The following is a 22943-nucleotide window of genomic DNA, read 5'->3' on the forward strand; positions in this document are numbered from 1 at the left end:
TTGGCCTGATATGGAACTGACCTGCTTCCACTGAACTATACTTTCATTTCAGGTATCTTGAGCCATCTGATTAATGAGGGTTTTTTTCAGGTATTTCAAAAGTTTAATTAAGAGTTTAATGTTTTCTCCCCATTCAGGTTTTCAGTCAATGTCAATCTTAGTGTTGACCTCATTGTTTAGAGATGCTCTGACCTTGCAAACAAAGTAATGGGGGTCTCTGGTTGTTGTCATTAGAAAATTGGCTGTGATGGGATCATTGGCTCAGCTGCCAAAGAGGATCGCTGTGGGATCTGCAGTGGCGATGGGAAAACCTGCAAGGTGGTGAAAGGAGACTTCAACCACACCAAGGGCATGGGTGAGTAACACTCAGTCTGCTACTCCTACCTGCTGCAGGAGAGTTGGGGCAGCAGTAACAGCTCTTGCTCTTGGATAGCACTGGGGTCACCTAGCAAAAACAGCTCTGGGAAGCTCCTAAGGAACACAAAACAAACCCCAACTCACTTCAGGTGTGATATCCCATCTGCTTCTTACTCATTCACCCAGACACCAGCCACTGCCTCTGCCTGAAATCCAGACTGAAGTTGTGTTTGTCATTCTGAGTGCTGCTGATGCTGGTGATTTAAATAGGAGACAAAATCACAGGATCTTTCCCAGTGGGAGGGAAGTTGGATTTCAGCACCATCTTTGAGGTCTCAGAATGATGCATGTTGCATGTTGTAGATGATTCATGTTATAATCCGAATATCTCAGCTGAAGGAAAGAGCAGTGCACTCCCCTCTGAATATTTTTACTGATTCCCTGCCAGCAAAAATATCCAGTATAGGATATAAGACTTTTCCCTTTCTTGTTAAACATTAATGTATGCACAGCTTGGTGTTTGAATTAGTCTTTGTTCCAGGGTTTCTGTACTAAACTTCTGAGAACCCTGTTATCACACATCCTTATTAGCCAAAGGGAGAGAAAGCCATGTCCAGACTTGGAAACTGCTCCAGGAGGAAACAATTGTCCAGAAAAAAAATTATTTCCCATTCAGTGAATACAGAACAGGCATTTCTGTAAGGAGAAATATATTCAACATGCTGCTCCAGGGCTGAGTTCCACAAAGCACATGAAAATCCCCTCTACGCACACACTTCAGTCCAGTTTAGCAGCTAAAGCAGCACCAGTGCTTAGCAGCTCCCTTTAGTCCAGGTTTCAGCTCTGAAGTCTGAGGCTCTGATTTTGTTTTCACTGACCTCTTCCTCTGCACCCTCCTCCTCCTCACCTGTGGGGCCAGCTGGGATCTGTCCCCTCCTGTGAGATGCAGGTAGGATTTCCCACCTGCAGCACGTCTCTCTGTGTCTGTCTGTGTGCTTGGCCAAACTGTCGAATGGTTTCCTGCATTAGTGCCTTCCATTCTTTTGTCCCAATGATTTTCCACCCACTTACATCAAGTCTTTTGCATTTGATGCAAGTGGTGGGAAAAGTTCCTCATTTCCACTGAAAAAACCCCAGCTATTGTCCATTTCTGTAGCAGCTTATACAACTTTCATGGATTTCTTACATGCTGCTGAAGAGTAGCTGTCTTTTTTCCAAGGAGCCTACAAAACATCTTGTGCAGATAAATACAGAATTTCAGGGTCACTGCCAGGAGGTTGCACCCATTTCCAGCCACACAGACTGCTTGAGGTGGTGACTTTACAAGGCTGCAGGAGCAGAGCAGCTTCAGCCTTAACTGGCTGCCAGGACTCTGCAGAGGTTTTCACCCCCAGTGCCCTGGAACCTAATCAGAAAGAATTCCTGATGACTCATGAGCAGTGTTCAAGCATTCAGATTCTCTGCTGATCATCTCAGACACACAAACCTGTCAAAGTGTTGCTTTGTCAGTGCAAAGCCATCTCACATAATCTAGAAGATAATTGTTTTTGCCAGTATAACCTCATAACCATTTATTAGGTGTTTTGTTTTATTTTTAATTTAATTCTGAAAGTCAATTACATTTTATGTGTGCTTCCATCCATTTCTGTTCACACGCTGCTGTTTTGCAGAATCAGGTCCTCAGGTAAACCCACTGAATTTCATGCAGTAAGCAAAGCTCCAGGTCTGGGTATCACAAGTGAATGTGGCATTACTCAAGGGAAAAAAAGGCTTTTTGTTTTAAATTGACAGTTAGGCAAAAATGTGCAAAAATTTGATGGAAGTTGGGGCAAAGAAAGATCCACAATATTCTGATGATAAGAAGTTCAAGGTTTGAGTGTGTAAATGATTGCACAGTTCAGTGGCAAATCCTCATGACCTGGCTGCATTCCAAGTCAAGGCCAAGACCCTGAGTCCAGTGTGCTGAGTTATTATTTCAGAAGAGAATAGACTTCAAACATCAAGACATTGATTCTTCTGGAGTGATATCTGTTTGGGGAATTGCAGCTGCAGCCTTGAGCCTTGGCTCTGCCTGTGGGACTCCTCTGGTTGCAGGATTGGTCCCTCTGTGTCCTGTGATTGCAAATGTTGTTGTGGAGCCCTGTGAACTGAACTAAACCCCTGCCAACTCCTTTCTGTTTCTTAGTAACCAATAGTCATTGTAAGAAGGTTTCCACATGTGTGATGGCAAAGGCAAAGGCTGTTCCCAAGTGTTTCTCGTGTAAGATACTTGAATGCTGTTTGCAGTGTCAGTGGGTGTCGGTGAAATCCTTTGGTGTTGGTCCTTTATCTTTGTTTTGTCGGATTAGATGGGGAAATTTGGTATCAAAAGCCATGGATAAGCTTCAAGTCCTTTTACTGTTTCACTTGCCTTGTCACAGATACAACACAGATCCTTTCCTTTTAGGGAGCCTGTCTGTGGAAAGGAAGCCAAATTTTCAAGCACCAATCAAAAAGAACCAGATCTATTTCTTTTTTTCCCCAACTTAAATATCACAGAGGTTTTCATGCACCAAGCAAAAAGAACCAGATCTGTTTCTTTTTTCCCCCAACTTAAATATCACAGAGGTTCTGCCACCCTGGTGGGAAAGATGGTGGAACATTCAAAGTGCCTTGTAGGAGATCCAGCAGTTCAGCTCTTAGCACCTGTGATCCAGAGTGATCCAACTGCAAATGGACCCCATTTTTCTGCTGCAGAGGAGGTCAAAAGCCTTAATTTATGATGCTAAACATCACATACACTTGTGTGCAGCTGGCTGTCTTCAGCAGGCCAGCTGAATGCACTGTTTAGACTGAGGTTTCCTTTCAACTGGCAGCATGCCTTTTACCTATTTCTACAAAATAATTTTTCAAAACCAAACACAGAGTTGTTCTGAAGTCCACCTCTGTCACTGTACAGGGGACCTAGAAATGAAGGACAGCTCTTGGACTCCTGTCTGTTGGGGAGCTGATTTATCACTGACAACTTCTCCAAGGTTGTGCCTGTAATGCTCAGAGACCTGGGTCTGCCTCTCCTGATTTTTCTCAACCACATCAAGATTTTCATTTATTATTGTAATTCAAAAGGATTTATGGTTATAATTCAAAAGAATGACCACAGATGTTTGGATTTTCTTTTTTAATGGCAGAATCTAATAAGGTGAGATATGCCAGTTGTTGTAACTGTCATTTTGGGAAAGGAAAAGTACACCTTTGCTAGGAATTTTACTTTTTAAGATGGTAGAAATGTAGAGGTTTTATTGCATATGCTGTTTGTCCTGCACTTACTAAAAGAATTTTGAACAGTAGTGCTGTCGTGCTGGCTGGGAGCATCTTTAGCCAACACAAAAATATCTTTTTTTATCAATAGGATGCACATGTAAATTACAAGAAAATAGAACTCTACCTAATCTTTAACTCAGAGATCACTTATGGGGGTTTCATCAGAACATACAAGTTAGAAATCCCAGTTACCAACTTTGCAGCAATAGCAGGAGGCTTTGAAATTTATCCATGGCTCTTCAGAGAAATGATTTTCTTACAACCGAGCTATCCCATGGCTGGAAGTGGACAGGTGCCAATGCAGGATTTATTCTCAAACTAAAAGCAAAGGAGAATTATCACAGCTGTTCAGAAAACAGACATATAATTGCACTCCACTGCAACAAGTAGCAAACCAGCAAAAGCTGCAAGGTGGGAAGGAGGTGGAGTCTGGGATGCTCAGCTGGTGCCTATCCCTGAAGTACCATGGAAGCTTTGCTGGCCTTGGCTGGCAGGTAGGCAGGACAGCCTGATCTCCTTGGCTTCTACCCTGAGATCTTTGTTCAAAGCACTTTTGGGAGGTTTGATAATGGGCTGGGCACTGTTGACCTTCTCACACCTGATTTTGGTGTGTACAGGGATAAGATAGGAAGGTGCAGTGCCAGAGGTTGGTGCTTTCAGCCATGGGATCATTTGTCCTTCACCTCTGAGTGTGTCTGTCACTGCAGTGTGAACCAGAACAGTTCTGCAGTAGATCAGTGGCATTCTGAAGTTCACACTAAGCTTTCTGTTCTTTCTGGGAGTAATAACAATGGCTAACAATGGATTTTTCTGTGTGGGCTGTTTCCTCTTGCAAATCTCTCCAGCATTTAAATGAAGATACAGTAGCCACTGTTCACATATTAATCTCCTTGATGACAAAGCCACCTCTTTGTTCTGGTGTCTCTCCTAATACGAGTTATACCATAAAACTTGTATCTAGGATTTGCTTCAATCACAGTCTTACATTCCTGAGACACTGATGTAATGCAGATTATCCAGAAAGATTGGTGTGTGCCAAAGTAACTGTTCCCAAGGTGGAGTATACTGCATACAGCACCATAAATTATCAAATAATGAAGTTCTCCTGTTGTATTTTCAAAGCTCCATCTTAACACGCTGATTTATGGGTGAAATTACTAAAAATACTGCCTGATAGTTGCCAAAGCTCATCAGTCTTTAACCAGTTCCTCATTTAAAGATGAACTTTAAGCCCAACCTTGCAAACCCTGGCCTTGCAGACAATTATCCTTAGACCTAACAGAGCTTTGAGAGTCCTTGACTGGGGGCCAACTCTGAGACTTTTTTGGTCATTCTAGCTGACACTTGATAATCTTTCTGGCAATCTGCAGTTACAATTTGCTTAATAAAATGTGCTGGAAAACACTGGAGGTGTTTCCTGGTGCAGTTATCTCAAAGATCAGGAATCTGTGACCACAAGCCTCCCACCAGCTCTGAGGACCAGAGTGGAATGGTGGAGGTGATCCAAGTTTGTACCTGTGGCAAATTTGCATGGGTGATATCCAGTCTGTTTGCAGCAGAATTCGACCACTAACTCAGCCAGCATTGCTGGAGGTAATGAATGAGAGTGTCCAGGTGCTCCTGGTGGGACATGCCCAAGGTTCTGCTTCACCTCTGAGAGGACAGGTCAGATCCAAACCCCTGCAAAGCATTTGGCAGTTCCCTGACAGGAGAGTGAAGGTCAGCAGTCAGGTTTGTGGCACAGTGAGATAACACAGTGTGTTTCTTTTTATTCAGGAGCTGTGAGTGCAGCCCCCCAAAGCCATCAATCAGGATTAGAAATTACGCAAGGAGAAAAAATCTGGTGTGAGACCAAACCAAACAGTCTCCAGAGCTAATACTCTATTAATAGCTCACACTTGACTATTGTAAAATGTAACATAAAAATCACCTTTCCACGTGGTGTTTCTCTCATGGCACAGTGATGAAATGAGTGTATTTAATGGCTTGAGCTGAGCCTCCAGAGTTTGCTCACCTCTAAAGCAGTGTGACACACTCCTGGCTGCTGCTGGGACAGATCCAGAGTTCACTGAACTTAGTGACTGCCTTCCACTAAATTCGGAGTAACTTTGTCTCCAACCCCTGCATGATTTAGCTCTGGGCATTTGTATCTGGTTTAAAAACTAAATAAGTAAATAGTCCCCTAGTAGGTACATTAAATTACCTGAAACTTGGGCATGTTCCAAACTGGCTTCCTAACAGGGATGCTCGGGGTGTATCAGGAGCTGTTTCCTTGACAGACTCTCACTGGTCACACTTTTGCTGTGTGTTCATGTCTTGAGTAGCTGTTGGTTGGGTTTATATGCAGCTGCATGGGGTGCAGTGGGGATGTTTGATATCTGACTGTACTGACTATGATTTGGTATCTCAGCTGATGAAAAACCAACTCCTGGCAATGTCTAGGATGAAGCCCAACATCTGTTTGCTCTGATTTCATGACAGATTTCCGTATTGCCTTTGTAAAATTGACCCTGGAAGTAATGATTTTTCCTGGTGAAACCCAGGCTGGAGCAGCAGCTGGGAGAGCCTCTGCTCTGGCTTCTGTGCACAGACAAGGTCTGAGCTCTGCTGTCCCTCTCTCTGGTTTTCCTGCAAGGGATGAGTGACCATTTCTGACATATCCTGAGTAAGGAAGAAGTAATTGAGGAGGAACAAGTGCAAAGAGAACTGAGCTGAAGGGTGAGATGAAAGTGTCATTCAGATACAACAAATCAGGGAAAGAGGGAGCGTGTGTGGCCCAAGTCAGCTGCCCACCTTCTGCACCTGATGAAACCCAAGAGCTCAAGCCTTACTCATGAAATGAATAGTCAGGAAATGAATCCACCATCTGAGACCCCAAATCTGTCTCACTCCATGTCACATGGAAGGAGAATCACTTAGTCCTGAGGTGCAAGAGATTGTCACCATACCCCTTGGAGTCCTCCCTGTATCAGCACAGCAAAGGCAGGGCTGCACTTTCATCCCTAAAATAGCTCCCTGAACACTGCTAAGTGCTAAAGGAATCACTGCTCCCTGTGCCAGCACTTCTCCAACCCATTGCTCTAGACAGCCACAATTCCCATAAAGGCATCACTGACACACAACAGCTTCACAGAGCCCTTTAAAGCAAGAAAAGTGGATGAGGGAATATACAGGATAAGCTGCTTAACATCTAAAAGAAAGAGGACAGCAATAACCCCAAAAAGGTGCCAAGTGATACACTGCAAAGTAACTGGGTGGCCAATTAGAAGGAATCAAGTCATGGTTGTGATGAGATTAGTGTCATCTACAGAGGCCTGATTCAAAGTCCATTGGAGCCAGTGGAAATACTCTGCCTGGCTGTTTGAAATGGGCCCTGGTGTTCCTCTGCTTTATTATTTAAAGGCACCGCTTCCACCCCATGGAGCAAGTCTGTAACTCCACATGTCTCCATACTGGGGGAAAAAAGGCTGCATTTCCTTGTAGCTCCTGCTTATTCCTACTGTATTCTGTGAGTAAAAAGTGGTCTTTGAAAATTGTTTAGAGGTGGCCAGTGGTCAGTCCTGGAGAAACTCCCAGCTCTGTTATTGCATTAAATCTGAGCTGTTGAATTCTCAGCAGCCCAGTGCAAGGAAATTCATTATTTCCTCCAGAATTTTTGTACAGAGCTGAAATGTAACTGAAAACAAGCTTTTCCCCAGATTTGTCCCACTAACTCCCTCTGTTCAGTTTTAGCATCATCAAAAAGTTTTGTGGAAGTGAGTCCTTTCTGACACCACAGCCTGGACAGGGAAGACAAAGCAGGAACAACTTTTGGAAGCATCATCTCACATGTCTGTTCTGTGCAGTGTTGCTCCTGACAGTCACACTTTGCAGTGTCCTCGTGCATCCCTGCCTGTACTGCAGGAAAACCAGGGTGATTCAAAGGGTGCAGATCTAATTAGAGCTAATTAACAAGCCTGTAGTCACAGCTAAGCAGCGCTCATGCATTTCTGCTGATATGTTAGTCATGACCACGCCTGTGACAGCAGTGACAACTGGCTGCCAGCACAGGGATCTCATCTGGAGTGTTTCTCACTCAGTCCTGAGCCCGGAGTTGAGTTTTTCTCAGGGAGATATGGGATGGCTGCTCCTGCCCTGCCCTGCTTTCATTCACCCCGTTTTTGTTGCTCTAGGTTACATCGAAGCCGCTGTGATCCCTGCGGGTGCCCGGCGGATCAGAGTGGTTGAGGACAAACCTGCTCACAGCTTTCTGGGTAAAAAGAAAAAAGTAAAAATGTTTTAATTAAAATCCAGCTCTGTTTTCTTTTAAAAATGACCCTTCTCTAAGCGACCTGTAAGGTTTGTTGCTGCCAGGGAAGGGCTGGTGATTTGAGTCTTGCTGCAATCTCTGCTTTTGTGGCTTGGTTTCATGATGTTTCTGATGTGATAGTGTGTGACACTTACAGTCCCTGTGCAACCTGGAAGGACCAGAGAGTACTTTTATATACAGACAGAAGAGTTCCTGAGCAGAACTTGGCAGTGGCTTGCACAGGGCTGCCAGGAGCACACAGCACTTCAGGAGGGAGTGGGGAAGAGAACAGTGTGTTTAGAGAAGGGAATGGCAGAGGTACTGATAGGAAGGCGCCCAGCTCAGTCTGAAGCAGAGGCAGGACAGGGCAGCTGATATCCCTCAGTAACCTGCTGCCATTTCCTACAGCAGCACATTTTCACTGGATGCTGAACCCAAGACCTGATCCTGCATTCTGAGATGGGCTTGGCTGCAGCCTCTAGTCCACTTGCCTCTATTTTATCAGGCAAAAAAATTTGTTTAATCCTCTTGTGGTTTCTACTTCTGCATTCCTTTAGAGGGGAACAGGCATCCTCTCCTCATTTTCCTATTGGGGAAAAATGGTTTAGACATGGCTGATGGGTAAGATTTGCATGTGAGGTTGTAGGGCAGAGTCTGTCAATGAATTTGTTGTTCAGTTACTCATTGCATAAATTAAAGGTCAGAATGGCATTTGTAAAGTGCAGCCAGTCAGTTACACTGAGGATCTGTTAGTCTGATCTTCTACCTCTTCTCTCCAATGTTTGAGGCATTTCAGTCTCTGTCATTACTGTGCAATAGATAAAGGATTTTATCCCCATCTGCTTCTAGGGAGTCCAAGTTACAGAAATGCTAAAGCCCCATTAGCTCTGAATTTACACAGGAAGCCTGTGGCAGAGCAGAGGCTTCAAAGAAAATTGCCCAAGATCCAAAAAAAACCCCAACATTGTCCCAGAGCTGCATGGCCATGGAATTGCTTCCAGAGAGGAAGGAACTCTGAGAGGATTGCAGAGCTTGTCACTCTCTCATTTGTGGAAGAGGAAACTGAGGTGGTGCAACTTGCTCATGGCTATGCAGGGAGTCAGAACAAAGCTCAGACCTTGGTCTCTGATTTCCACATCTTTTGCTTGTAATTCTTTCTCTCCAGCCAAAAGGAGATGTTCATATCCAGCACTGGAATATCAGATGCTGCTGAAAATGTTTGCATAGTGGCTGTGTCCGGGTTTCAGCTTTAGTGCTATTGATTCTCTGTCTTGAGATGTTGCAGCAGTTGGTAATATCACTGGCAAAGATGCTTTTGTTCTCTTTCATTCCAGATTCAGGAGAAAAAAGGAGGGCAGATTATGTCATTCAGCTGCCCTTTGATCAAAACCATTGGCATTTGTGCCACTTCTTGGTAGGAAGGAATATCACCACTGCTCCTGTTTCCATAATGCTTTAGCCAGAGGATCCCACCTACACATGAGATGTTTGACATAGCAAAGCCTGGTGGAATAATGGGAGCCAGTGTTTCTTTGGGTTTTGCAAGTGCTCTGCCTTCTGGAAACCAGGCTTTTTGTTTGTCTTGGTGGGGTTTGCACAGGGTATTTGGGCTTTGGCAGATAGCAGAGCACTGAGAGTCTTACATGAGTTAGAAACTGCCCTTCCTTGAGACAACATAACCTTGACTAAAGCAGATGGTTCCCCACTGGTGGTGAAGATTAAGATTGTGTAATTTTGAGAGCAGGAGCTGGCCCTGTTTGCATCACATAGAGATAGATAAAAATCTGGCTCTTTTAAAGCTTTTAGTGCTTTCAGCTCTTTGGTTCATGGTCAGGAGCCAGGAGAACCTCTCTAAGCTTTCCAAGGTTTTCTCTTTCAAGGAACACTCAACACAAAGAAAAGATACCCAATGCCTTGCTGAACTGAGATGAAGAATAGCAGCACGGGGGTTCTGTAGGGCAATAAAGATGACCAAGAAAGAAACCTCAATCACTCTTAATTTCAGGTCTGAGTTTGGAAGGATTTTCTATTTCAATAGCACTGACAAAGCTGAGTCCAATAAGGTCTTATTTCTACTCAGAACCAGGTACAACATTCTGGAAAGAAGCCCAGCATAATTTGGAATCATTATTCCATGTGTTGGGAGCAGTGCCTGAAGAATTTCCCTCCACCTACAGGCAACCCACGCTGGCTGCCTTGGCTGGCTGTAACTCTCAAAAACCACCTTGAACAGGAAATGCCTGGGCAGTTTGTGTCCACAGGCTGGGAAGCAAGCTGGAGAGACCCAAGGTGGAAATAAAGATCTGAGTGGATGCCAGGTTTAGAAGTTGATTGGTCAGTTCCTGCCTTCCAGCCAACAAGAAAAACAGAAGTTACAGGTTGTTGCTGGGGTTCCTATTCCTCCTCCTCTTCTACTGTACGAGTTTGAGTTTAGTTCTGTCACCTCTGGGGCTGGGCACACAGCCAGTGGTTGTGTGTGACAAAAGCCATTGGAGTTCCCTGTGTCTGAGACATGGAAGGTTTTGTAGCTGCAGCAGTGATCTTGCTGATGGAGTGATGGAGGCAAACAGCAATGAAAGCACTTTGGCCCACGTGCTCTGCTCAGTCCCCAGTGCAATTCCTGCAATCCTCAAGGATCACCTTTGGGAACAGGTCTGTTTCCAAATTCTCCATCTCCTCAGCCATTAAGGGCTGCAGTGCCTGCAGTCAAAATCAAACCCTGCCCAGAAAAGAGGTTCAAAAGATGAAACTTTAGTTTTCATCAGCAAATTATCTCCCTTTGATGGTGAGCTGGAACCAAAGCATGACTTAAGTCACTCAAGCTCTTAGACAGTTTGGAGCACATGCTGGACTATCTGTCCTAGTCAGCCATGCTGCTTGGAGATAGTTTTATCTCACCCACAGCTTTGATCTGCCTGGAAGCCACTAGGTCTTGGCAGAGGAAAGCAATCCTGCTTCAGAATTGTGTCTGCAGCTTGCAGAAGGTACTTTATAAACTGAGGAACAAAGCAGAAAGAGAAGTGAGCCACAGGGAGAGACACATTGCTGCAGCATGCAAATGCCAGGACACCATCTTACCCCTGGGCTGTGTGCCAGGGGAAACTTTCCTCAGAAAAAATATTCTCCCACTTCAGTTCCCCTTCACCCTGATTTTGGAGCCTCTGCTGGACTCTGAGAGCTGTCAGGAAGGTTGTGTGCAGCAGGACAGATATCCACCTTTTTCCAAGATTCCCAGTGTAGATGCAGAGAACCTTGTGACCTCCACTTGCTCCAGATTCCCCCTGAGTTCAGACATCACAAATAAAATAAATAAATAAATAAATAAATATATGTATATATATGTCCTAAGCACACCCAAGAGGATTTGCTGGCTATGGAGGCTTGATCCAAAGGGATGACAATGACAATAGGAGACTTCCCATTGACTTCCAAAGGCTTTTAACAGCTTCTCTTTCCTTCTTGCAACACACTCAGTTGAGTGAGAGCAAAGTTCTTTACTGGAAGAGAATAAAATAGGCATGAGATGCTAGAGGTTAAAAAAACATCTTGTTAAAGGCTTAGCCCAAAGACACAGTTAACCTTGAACTAAGGAAGCCCAGTAACACGTGGGATATTCTGTCTGTCTGCTGTCAGGGCAGATTTGATCACAGTGAATGGATCTCCACAAAGGGGCCTGGCACTTTCTGCTGTAGCAGGGTCTGCCAATTTTCTCTTCCCTCAGAGCATCACACCAACATCTGGATAACTCTGCTTCCGTTCTAACACAGAAAACACATCAATCCCTAAATCAGCATCCACTGATGAGTCAACAGTAATGTGATGCCCTTATGGCTGGAGTTGTCTTTGAGTGTTTGAAGGACATCAGTGATCCTGATGCAAAAGTTAGGCTGGAAGAAAGGACACACAATTCCAAGTATCTTTTTTTCTCAATATTCATCTTTCTTCTGAGGTTGAGCTTTCCATGTTGACCTTAGTGAGGCACAGAGGCGCAGGATGGGTGAGACCCTCCTCACCTGACCTCATACATTTGTGTCCAGCACTTGGACTCTGAAAAGAGGGTGGCCAAGTTCACATTTTGCCCACTGACCTGCCCCTGCTTTGTGACTTAACTTTTCTGTACAGCTCTGACAGCTGAATGTTAATTTTTTCAACGTTTGGTTATGGGGCACACACAATCACAGCATCAGTTGTATATTGTGTTTGCAGTATACACTGTACCAACAAAGATTGGATTGCTCTATTTCTCAAGGAGAGTTTAGGAAAATGTGGTCTCAAAATCTGGAAACTGAAAGAAAATTCTGCTTGGAAACCAAATTGCAGATTTGTCTTGTTGCATTTAAAAGGAGAGTGTAGAAATAAACGATCTATGAATTTTATGTTAATTCTTCAAAATACCTTCATCAATTGAAGTACAGAATACATCCAAATTAGAAACATCACAATGGGCCATCTAAAAAGGGGGAGAGGTTTTATTCTTTTAACCTCACATCCATTACAAGGTTTCTGCATCTTGTGCTTGAGGTACCTTGAGACAAAGGCTCAGTAGTCTGTCTTGTAATTACAAATTTGCTTGCATTTCATTCCGTGGTGTTTGTTTCATTGCAGCTTTAAAAGATTCCAGTAAGAGATCCATTAACAGCGACTGGAAAATTGAGCTTCCTGGTGAGTTTCAGATCGCAGGCACCACTGTCCGGTACGTGCGAAGGGGGCTGTGGGAGAAAATCTCTGCCAAAGGACCAACTAAAATACCACTGCACTTGATGGTAACTTTATATCCTTTGTTTGTGTTTCTTAAGTGATGCAACAGAAAGGGTTTATATCCTAGCTGAAAGTTAAATTTTGATTGTTTGCTTCCTCACCACAGTGTTCTTTTGCAGCATTGCAGGGGCTGGAGAAGCCCAGCTCTCACTCAAAAAGTGATGCTCCATCCTGGGAGAACAGGCAGTGTTCACTGAGCTCATGTCCAGTGCAGGAAATCCCTGTAATGTGCCACAGGTCCATTCTAGAGGATGTAGGTTCCCAAGGACCTGAATTATTTCTTGGACATACCTGATCACACACATAAAAGCATATTTGCTGAAATGTCTTTTCATCTTATGCCAGAATGTATTCTGTGTTTAAAAACTCTGTTCTCTTACAGAAGAGGTGCTGATCTAGCATGCACAGATGATATATGTGAATTTGAATGTAATTTGACTTAATTACACACAAATGTTCTTTGTTTTCTCTGTATTGTTTTTTCATTTGTATGTAGTTTAAGGTGTTTTTTGACATTTTTTCTTAATGTTCAGCATAGCCCTTCTGTTAACCCAGCTTGGTATTTTATGAACAGCCATGTGGTTGGACATGAATGAGAAATCCACAGGGGTGAGAAGAGCTGGACTGTGGTCCCTGAGCTGTCACTGGTGGGTGACAGGGTGACCCATGGGCCAGTGCCTTAATGCTGGTGTAACCTTAACCTTTGTATGTTTGAGACAGCTGTAATAATTCCTGTCTCATATGTCTGTTCCTGTTTAAAAGTCTGCAGAAAGCTTTACAGGTTCTGTAGCAAGGTTTGCATAGAAAGTATATTTGTTTTTTTTCATCGTTTGCTGTAACTTTTTTATTCTATTCCATTTTTTTCTGTGCTGTTTCTTCTCCTTGTGACTTTTTTCCATGTTTATTCTCTGAAGGCTGTCTGTAAGCACTGCTAAAAATCAGCATTCTCTCCCTTCCTTCACCTGATTTTTTTGGCTTGGTGGTATTCATTGTGCAACACTTCCTGACCCAGTTTGAAATGCTCCAAAGATGCCTGAACTTTTCACGCACACAAAAAGCTGACAGTAATATCCACTTTTTCAATACCTTCTTGGTGTCAAAATCTGCTGCACAAGGACATGAGGGGTTTTGTCTTTGCTTTCTCAGACAGATGAGTGAGTTTGCAGGCTCACAGAGCAGGGTCAAGCTGGATTCAAAGAGGTTACAGCTGGAGTAGTCAGAGGTGCAGGGTTGAGCTCACCTGTGTAGTCCAGGGTGTGCCCACCCAAAGGAGGTGTATTACAGGTGTATTACAGGTGTATTACAGGTGTGTTACACCCTCTTCACCATCAGAAACATCAGCTTCTTCTGGACTTTGGCCTTAACACAAGCCTTCCCTCCTGAAACCAGGACTCTGACAAAGTCCCTTGAACTGCCAAGGTCTTCCCAAGCTCATGTGAGAAACGGGAGTTGCACAGGTACCGTTTGGGAGGATGCTGTGCAGGGTTCCTTTGGCAGCTCCTGGAACCTTCCAGGGCATTACTTGGTTGAGGTCCACTGCAGTAAAATCTTTATTTTGGCATTCTGTGAACCTCAACATCAGCAGAGCTTTGATTTTAAAGAAATGCTCAGTTCCCCTTCATTAAGGAGTAACTAGGTAACATAGGAGTGATTTTGAGCTTCTCCATGAGCTTCTCCAGATACAGACAGGCCCTTTCAGCAGACATAAGCACTTCTTCACCTTTTTCACAGAAATTATTAAAAATGAGGAATGTAAAAATTACCAGACCATTAAAAAACATGTGGTTTTAAATCACTGCCAGTGGTAAACAAAGCACACATGAAGTCTTTGCTTCGAATCAGATACAAATCTTTTCCCTGATACAGGGTGGTGGGTTTCGTTCTTTCAACACAAGAAAGGCAGGATGGTTACCAGTTCCCTCTAAATAGAAAACTGTTGTTCAAACAGTGGTGGAATACACTGGACTGACAAAGAGCCAGAAGCTTCAGTCAATCCATTGTGACCTGCATTTGAAACCAATTATACACTCATACACACACCCCCCAATTATATATGGCTACGAAATTGCATGAAATTGGTTTCATATGGGCCTTTAGATTCACTGGTCTCGCACCCATATTGAGATAATAAGGATTTCTTTTTAGGAGCTGATTTTTAATACTTGAGGCATTTCTCCAAGTGCATTGCTGTGTGTGTATTTCTTGGAGAAACTGGTGTTTGTGTAAGTAGGCCTGTGCTAGTCCTCCTTGTGCAACAGAGGACAACCAAACACTCCCAGAGCAGAAGGGGGCTTTAGACAAGGCTGGCTGATCAGCTCTCTAGAACAGGAGTTTGTATCTCCTGCACTTCAAGAAAGCCAGGTCAGGGCTCAAGCTCACTGCCTCTGCCTGCCTGGTGTTTGAATTGTGTTTAAAAAATCCAACATTGTTCTTTGAAATTGTAGTGATGCCTGGCTGGTTTCAACCCTGGTATTCAGTCCTGGAAGTGAGGCTCCCTCTGTAGCTGAAGCAAAATCATTTCCTTGTTCCCCACATCCTCTGGGAGGGGCTCATCTGCCCAGGGTTCTGCCCTGTGCAGAGCAGCTCAAGGGTGCTGAGTTTGTGGAGCCCCCTCAGTGTTCACAGCACAGGCTGCCAGGACCCCTTCTTTCAGCACATTTGTGTGGTTAAATGAGCTCCTGACAGCTTTAGTGAGATTATTGGTTAAGTAGGAATGATTGTGCAAATCTGAAGGGGAAACAATTATTGTTGGGGGATAATAGCATTTGCAAATTTGTCTTTTTTTCAAACAGGCAGCTGCTTGCTCCACTTTGAGAGCCTTTATTTGGTAAGGCATTGCTCTTTTCTCAGTAGGTGACAAAAGCCAGCACAATTCACCTGTCTAATGCTGCTCAGATCATGGGATAATAAGTATAAGTAGGTTTAAAGCCACAGCATGAACATTACAGTAGTACTTCTATGGCATTTGTTAATACTGTGGTAACTCAGATTCCATGGGCCCTGTTCTCCATGGGATATCTTCCAATCAGTTCTGATTCAAGCCAGGGAAAGTGAGAGCCAAATGAAGTCCAACATGTAAATCAAAACAGGACCAGTACTCTCATCTGCCCATGGTGAAAACATAAACATTTTTCTCTGTTCCTTTGTTAACAGTCAGGGAATTTTGGAGTAATAACACCAGAGACATCACAAGTGGTTCCATAGGAAATAGCCTGCTGTTGGAAACAGGTTTCACCTTCCTCTAGCAATATGCAGGGATGAAAATATGTGTTTCCAGAAGCTGTATGATATGGCTTTTTCTTATTTCTGTTTTCTGAGACATAAAACCCTACTGCTACAGCTTGTCAGCTGGAATAGACATGCTTGCCTTGAGTGCCACATTCACCAGGAGACAAGGGACTTTTTGTGCTGCAGTTGTTTTTGAGAAGCATCACCTTGTTCTTTCAGATGCTTAACTCTAGATGCTCTTTAAAATGGTTGGTATATGAAAAGTGCTGATTTAATGCTTCCTGTTGTCTTTCTCTTTGAATAGCCAGTGTCCTGCTGATCACATACAAGGCTGGAAGTTATGCCTTGAATTCCAGGTTTAGACATCCCTGTGCTGCTTTAAATATTCACAAATCATAAGCAGTTCTTGCTCCTGCAGTTGCCCTGTTTTAGCAGTACCATTGTAATCTAAGTTTTCTAGATAAAGATTTGGTTGCCTTTCACAAGGTATTTATACTTGAGGGATTTTTTCCTGAGCCAGCATTTCCAGCAGTGCTGTCTCAGCCTGTTGGCTCTCCCAGCACAGTGTGTTGCAACAGCCTCTCTTTTCCTGCTGAACCAGGTGCTGTTATTCCACGACCAGAATTATGGAATTCATTATGAATACACCATCCCTGTAAACTATACTGCTGAAAACAGAAGTGAGCCAGAAAAGCAACAGGACTCCTTGTACATCTGGACACACAGTGGATGGGAAGGATGCAGTGTGCAGTGTGGAGGAGGTAGGGACACCAGGAAGCTTGGTGGGAATTCCTGAGTGCTGTTTGCAGCCTCCAGCCACAGGAGAGGTGGAAATTTGCCATGAAAATGGACTTTGCTGTAATGAATTCAGTGAAAGCTCGTTCTCACCAGCTCTCCCTGCTCTGATCCCCATCCCCACAGTTAATTTCCAGCCAGCCTTTTGGCAGGGACACTGCTCTGTCACTGCAGGCTGGAGCTGCACCTGGATTCTGTGTGCAGCCCCCAGCACATTCCTGGAGCAGCATCTCACAGGTGTCCAGGCACGCTCAGGGAAAGGCCCTTCCCTCCCCAGGGATGGAGCAGGGCAGTGCTGCTGGGGCAGCTCCTGGGGATCTGCATCGGGTGCTCCCACCCAGGAGCACATGGCAAAGCTCCTTCCCAGAGCATCCCTGGATGTGCCCAGACAGATCTGCTGCAGCCCTGGGGGAGTTGGTGCTGTGAGAGCAGAGGCTGCTTTGTCAGACACTGTCCATTGCATGAGCAGTGCTGGAAGGAGGAGGTTGTTCCCTGAGGAAAACAGATCATTTCCAAGCGTTCTGGGCAGTCTGTCTGCACCAGCAGCCTCAGTTATTTATGATGTGACATGACAGGAGGAAAGAGCTCATCTTCACATTTACAGGCTCACTGCCCTCAGTGCACTGAAATTACTGATTTTTTTTTTTTTCCTGTAAATAGGACTCACTTTAGAATAGACACTCTTGCATTAAAATAATAATTTTTTAGCCATTAAACCCTTGCATGAGGGAAAAGGAAATTTATTTGTGGCTCTTCTGATTTTTGTTGTAAGCTTGTTACAAATTTGAATCAAATCAGTGTCTTCCAGCATGGCTGCCATCAGTACCAGCTTGATAATTGGTCTTTTATTTTAGTTGTCCAGTGCTTTTGCTACTTATCCAAGCTGAGAAGGGACTTTCTCCTTTCCATACAGATGTTTGCATATTTTTTATTAACAGAACATGAATTACTTTTTATTTTCAGCTGCAGATGGTGAATAAACTCAATATGTCGCAGACTCAGAAAACAAACCTGAGAAACCAAAATTAGCAGTGAGGCAAAGTCACACAGAGCAGGAGTAGCACTTTCCTTGTCACATCTGGTCACTGTCACGCTCCCTGTGGCACAGCTGTCCTCATGCCACTCAGTGGAAGGCTGAGCCCTGAGGGCCACACTGGATGAGGGAAACTCCTGGTGCACAGTTTGTGTGAGAAATGCTGGCTCCTCCTGAGATGCCTCCTGCCACAAGGATTTTAAAGCAGTATATCTGGAGAAGCAGGAGATGAGAAATAATTTGTTTTGCTGGCTTTATTTTCTCTTTGTGAAATATGAACAAGCTCAGTTAATGACTCTTGAACCTCGGTCATTCCTTTTCATGCTGACTTCCTGGCCCGGAGCACAGGAGGCAGCTGTCCTGTCATTATCAGTCACATTAGCAGGGGGTGGGGGGCTGTGTGACTTCAGCACATCTGCCCGGGGTGATGACAGGGCACAGCTACCTGTGGAGGAGGAACCAGAAACGAAAACAAATTGCTTTAAAGCTCCTTTCCTCGTTAAACACTAGAAGGAGAAAGCCCAAGTTGCTGCTCATGTGAAACAGTCAATTGCATGATTACTGGGGAAAGATTTGTAGCTTTTCTGGAAAAAAACCAACCCAAAACATGCCAGTACAAAGGTCAGGCAGAAGTGGAGAATAAGATTTCTTGCAGAGGTGGTAGAGTACATCTGGTAGAGGGAGCAGGGAGCTCCAAGCTCTTGAGTTTTGGAGTTTTGATGAGTGGAGGTGGTTTTGTTCAGAGCTCTTTTTGATTTGGCTTCCAGGTGAGAGGAGAACCATCGTGTCCTGCACTCGGATCATTAACAAGACCATGACACTGGTGAATGACAGTGACTGCCAGCGAGTGACCCGCCCCGAGCCCCAGGTCAGGAAATGTAACACACACCCCTGCCAGTCACGGTAAGGAGTTAAAAACACTAAAATCAATCTCCTTTTCCTTCAGAAACTGCCCTTTTCCAAAGCCTCCATCTGCTGAACACAGTGCAAATGTCTCAAAGTATTGGGACACATTGTTAGCCACAGTAAGCAGCTGTAATATTCATTTCCTTTTGTTGTGCAGGTCAGATTTTCATTACCTCAGACAAAGCCCATTTAATTTGTGGTCAGTAAGGCCAGATTCCATGCAGGCTGCCTTCATACATTGTTTGGGGATGGTTTTCTTTTCCCCTTGGTTGCCTCCTGGGAGACAGAATTTACAGTATAAAGTTAGACAAGAGTAAAGTGACTGCATATCTAACCTTTCTTTTTTTGAATCAGCACAGAATGGGGTCTGATTAGCTGTCAAACAAAAACCCTGAAGCCAATAAATTAAATTATGATGAAACACATTTTAGATGTTTTTCTCAGTAAGGGTGCTTTTCTCCTCACTAGTTATTAGAGATCTCTAAAAATAATAAAAGTAGCTTTTTTTTTTTTTAATTTGGCAAGCACTTTCAGCTGAAATTATTTTGATCTGTGTTATATTAAAAAAGACATTTCTGGCCAAAATGACAAAAGACAGGAAGGTAAATTAATTTGTTCAGTTTGTTTGCTGACAAAAAAAAAGTTCACTCTTGTTCTGCAGTGATGTTTAGCATTGTAGTGTAGAAACTCTGATTTTGATAGCAGTTAGAATAACACCAGGGTCAGGAGTTTGATCCATGTGTAGGCCATTCACTTCAGAGGTGGGCTCAATGATCCTTGTGGGTTCCTTCCAACTCAGAATATTCTGTGATAAAATCAATTTCAGATAAAGCTAAACAATACCTAAAAAAGCATCTTCAAACCAACCTGCTGGCTGCTGCATCTTGGATAATCAGACAAGCCAGGGAAATGCACCTACAAAGCTAATGCTGCTGGCAGAAGCAATGGGGGGAACAGCAAGCAGCACACTTCTAATTAGCCCTGCACTCTGATTAAAGTGCCCTGGAGCAGGGAAATGCAGTGTCAGGTCATCCATCAGTAAGGCTGGTTCAGGTTTCAGTTTCTGTCTGCACTGCCTGTTATTGCTGCTGGACAATATTGGCTGTGCAGCTTGCAGTACTGAAAGGTATAATGAGATACCCTGGTGTGGAAGGAGAGCCAAAATCCCAATGGCTTCAAGGAAACAACTGTTTCCTTCAAGAAGGAAGTCCAGTGAGGCTGGGATTTCTGTCATGCCACTCTCTCAGAAAGAAACAAAAAACATCTGCTTGTGTTGCTGCCCTGGCATGAAGTATTTGTCCCAGACCTTTTAGAAAGCTGTCAGGAGTAGACTGGAGTGAGCCCAGGCAGGTATAGGAGGGGTTCCAGGTGGTAGAGATGAACAAAAGCAACTTTACAAGTTCTGGAAGTTGTTCTGGAAGTTGTGGGCAGCTTCTGCCTCTGCCAGCTGAGAGCAAGGATGGGAAGTTCTGGCGGTGTCACAGCCCTGAGACCCACAGTGTGCTCTGAGGGACCCCATGACCCTGAGCCCCTGGGGAGGTCTCTTTGGTGCCCTCCCACCATGGCACTGCTGCCTGTCAGGTTAAATCACACAAAACCTCCTCAGAAAGGATTACTCTGCTCCTGTATCCCGCCTGTGTTCCTCTGGGGAATTTGGTCCAGCCCTTAATGTTATTCCAAGGTCTCTCTTCTCCTGTGTGGAGCCAGCAGGCAGTTTATGGGCACAGCTTACACAGCTCTGCCCAGCTGCAGTCAGCTCTGGCACAGGGACACTCTTGTGGGCCTGATTTTTTCAGAGCAATGACAGCAGACACTGTCAATGTGCTTAGAACCTGGAAAGGCCACAGAATCCTTGCTGATGATCTGATAGACCACACTCCCTCACTCCCTCCGTGTAGAGTACACTTTCACACTTAACATGCTTTTAACTGGAAACATTTTCAGAAGCACATTCTCTGTGCCTCTGTAGAATTTAAATTTCCACTTGCGTTTGCCCACCCAGACATTAGAAAAGCATGCTTAGCATATTCTCTGACCAAGAACATCTTAAAGAAACCATTCTCTTTCACCATGTCAATGCTTTTTTTATGAGCCCTGAATTTGTTTTAGGGTTTCAAGTAAAATTATTGTAGCATCTTGTTACAATAAGGTCCTTTCCCATTTCCACTCAGACCTAAGCCCTTCACCTGAGTTCAGAAGAAGGAACAATGCTCTCCTTTCTCTGGTAAACCAGCTCTGTTTTGTGCATTCTGAATTGCATTTGCACTTTCACTCCAAATTTAGGAGAATCACCTTTCAGAGTATTTATCTCTAGAGGGGGGTCTTTTGGCCAGCACAGGGCTGGGTCAGAGGACACTCAGTCTCTGTTTCACTTTGGGATGGGCTGTGTGACTTTAGTTCACTATCCCACACTGTCCCTTTGTTTTCTCTCTCAATCCATGTATAAGCTGGATTGCAAACTCTTTGGGATGGGGTGAGATCATATTGTTTAAGTGGAGGAAGAGGCAGTTGCTGTTGAGATTGTAATAAAAATAAAATAAATAGTTACCCACATTTATAAAGTGATCAGGAAGAAAAAAGGGTATGTTATTAATAACAGTGTCTTTCTTCCAGCACGATCCCAAAGTGCTTTGTAAATTATATATCCCTTTGAACTTCAGCCACCTCTCAGGAGAGCCAAATAATGTAGGGCAGGGGACAGTACTTTCATGAGGCCAAGGAGAAGATTGGAATTCTCCAACTGCAACCCAGCATCTGAGGAAAACAAAGCAGGATTTAAAACTTGATTGGATACACTAACATGTTTTAAAATTAAACGTCAGAGAAGAGAATTTTCTTAAGGGTTTTGTTGAAACTGGCAAAAATAAAAGAATCTTTCATTCTTTATTATTGTTACTCTTTCACCTTTTAAAAAAAATGCCTCTTTTTCTTCTTATTTTATTTTTTATGTTTCTTGACCCTCTTTTTCCATTAAATTCTTTACAGCTTCCTTTCCTGTCCCAACTGCACCCTATTAGCACCTCTTTATTCTAATCCTTTGCCTAGCTCTTTAGGTATTTTTTACAAAACCCTGCTGTAACCAGATGGAATCTGGATTCCTGCATGCGGTGTGGATGGGTCGCTTCCAGCACGCCCAGCACCAACCCAAATACAGCGGCAGGGCCAGCCCTGGGGCTGGCACCACACTCACAAATCACAGATCCCATCAGCTGTTTTCACTGAAAACACAGCTCGGCCACTGGCCACACACTTCTGCCTGCATGGCTGGGGCTGTGGCTATGAAACTGCTCCCCTCCAGGGCAGGAAAAGCACCAAAACCACATGAAATTCCCCAACTGTTGGACTTGTAATGGACTGTGTGCAAACGCTGGTAATTTTTCTCCTCTTTGCTGTAAGAGATTTTAGGAGAGGTTAAGTTCTTTCAGGGGCCTGCTGAATATTTGGTGTTCTTACATGGATGCTGAACAGCAGCATATGCCAGAAATCCCTGGCTGCATCTACAGAAAACCACAGGAGACCCTGAGCACTTATTTTCACTGTTTAGGACTTGAAAATATCTCCTGAGCCCCAGGGTTAGTTTTCTGCTACTACCAGCAGCATATCTTAGACTGCTTTCTATAGGCTGAGCTTTTCCCACAGGCTCCTTCCCTCACTGGTAGGCTCTCCTTTGACCTTGCTGTTCATGTGGGTCAGAACCTTTTCCTTCCAGCCTAAGTTACTCAATGTCATTTTTCAGCCTTTTTTTTTTGTGCATCAGCTCTGTTCCTTTTCTTACAGAGTATTTTCCCTCCCTTCCTTTCAGCCTTGGGCTATTTGCCACAGGACACAACACACCATTGTATCTCCTCCTTCAATCATTTTTCTGGGCTAAATCCATTACTTTAACTTCTTATTGCTTTTTTCATGGCTGCATCATATTTGTGGCTTACAGTCATTCGAGATGTTTTCCTCCTCATTTATTTCATTGTATGAACTCTACTCTAACACAGAAATGCTTGTTATTGGTCCCTGAGCCCTCAGCCTTGCACTGTGAGCTGTTTGTTTCCATCCTAGTTTTTGTTATTGCAGTACTGAAGGTTATTCAGCTCTTCCTGTTTGACATCCTAATCCTCTGAGGCATTGACGCTGCTTCTAGGCTTTGTATTGTCAGCATTTTCTTCAATTTTCCAGCAGTTTTCTTCTTTTTTGTGCCAAGGTCATTAATGAGCATACTAAATTAGATCAAATGCAAGACAGACCTTTCAGGAAGCCCACTAGTGACTGATCTAAATTCCTTTC

General features: G+C 43.9%; 1 protein-coding gene across 2 annotated transcripts in view; it reads left to right on the top strand.

Moving 5' to 3' along the window:
- Positions 1–22943, top strand: part of ADAMTS17 (ADAM metallopeptidase with thrombospondin type 1 motif 17) — a 156857-nt gene that overhangs the window by 103291 nt on the left and 30623 nt on the right. Inside the window, exons 15-20 of one of the 2 annotated variants that reach the window (XM_074549183.1) lie at positions 235–355; positions 2543–2617; positions 7830–7910; positions 12551–12708; positions 16533–16692; positions 18527–18662. In XM_074549183.1, the coding sequence (XP_074405284.1) occupies positions 235–355; positions 2543–2617; positions 7830–7910; positions 12551–12708; positions 16533–16692; positions 18527–18662 (731 nt within the window). The remainder of the gene's footprint in view (positions 1–234; positions 356–2542; positions 2618–7829; positions 7911–12550; positions 12709–16532; positions 16693–18526; positions 18663–22943) is intronic. The other variant, XM_074549184.1, reaches the window with a different exon arrangement.

Source organism: Zonotrichia albicollis, chromosome 11 (genome assembly GCF_047830755.1).
Source record: "Zonotrichia albicollis isolate bZonAlb1 chromosome 11, bZonAlb1.hap1, whole genome shotgun sequence".
NCBI lineage: Eukaryota > Metazoa > Chordata > Aves > Passeriformes > Passerellidae > Zonotrichia > Zonotrichia albicollis.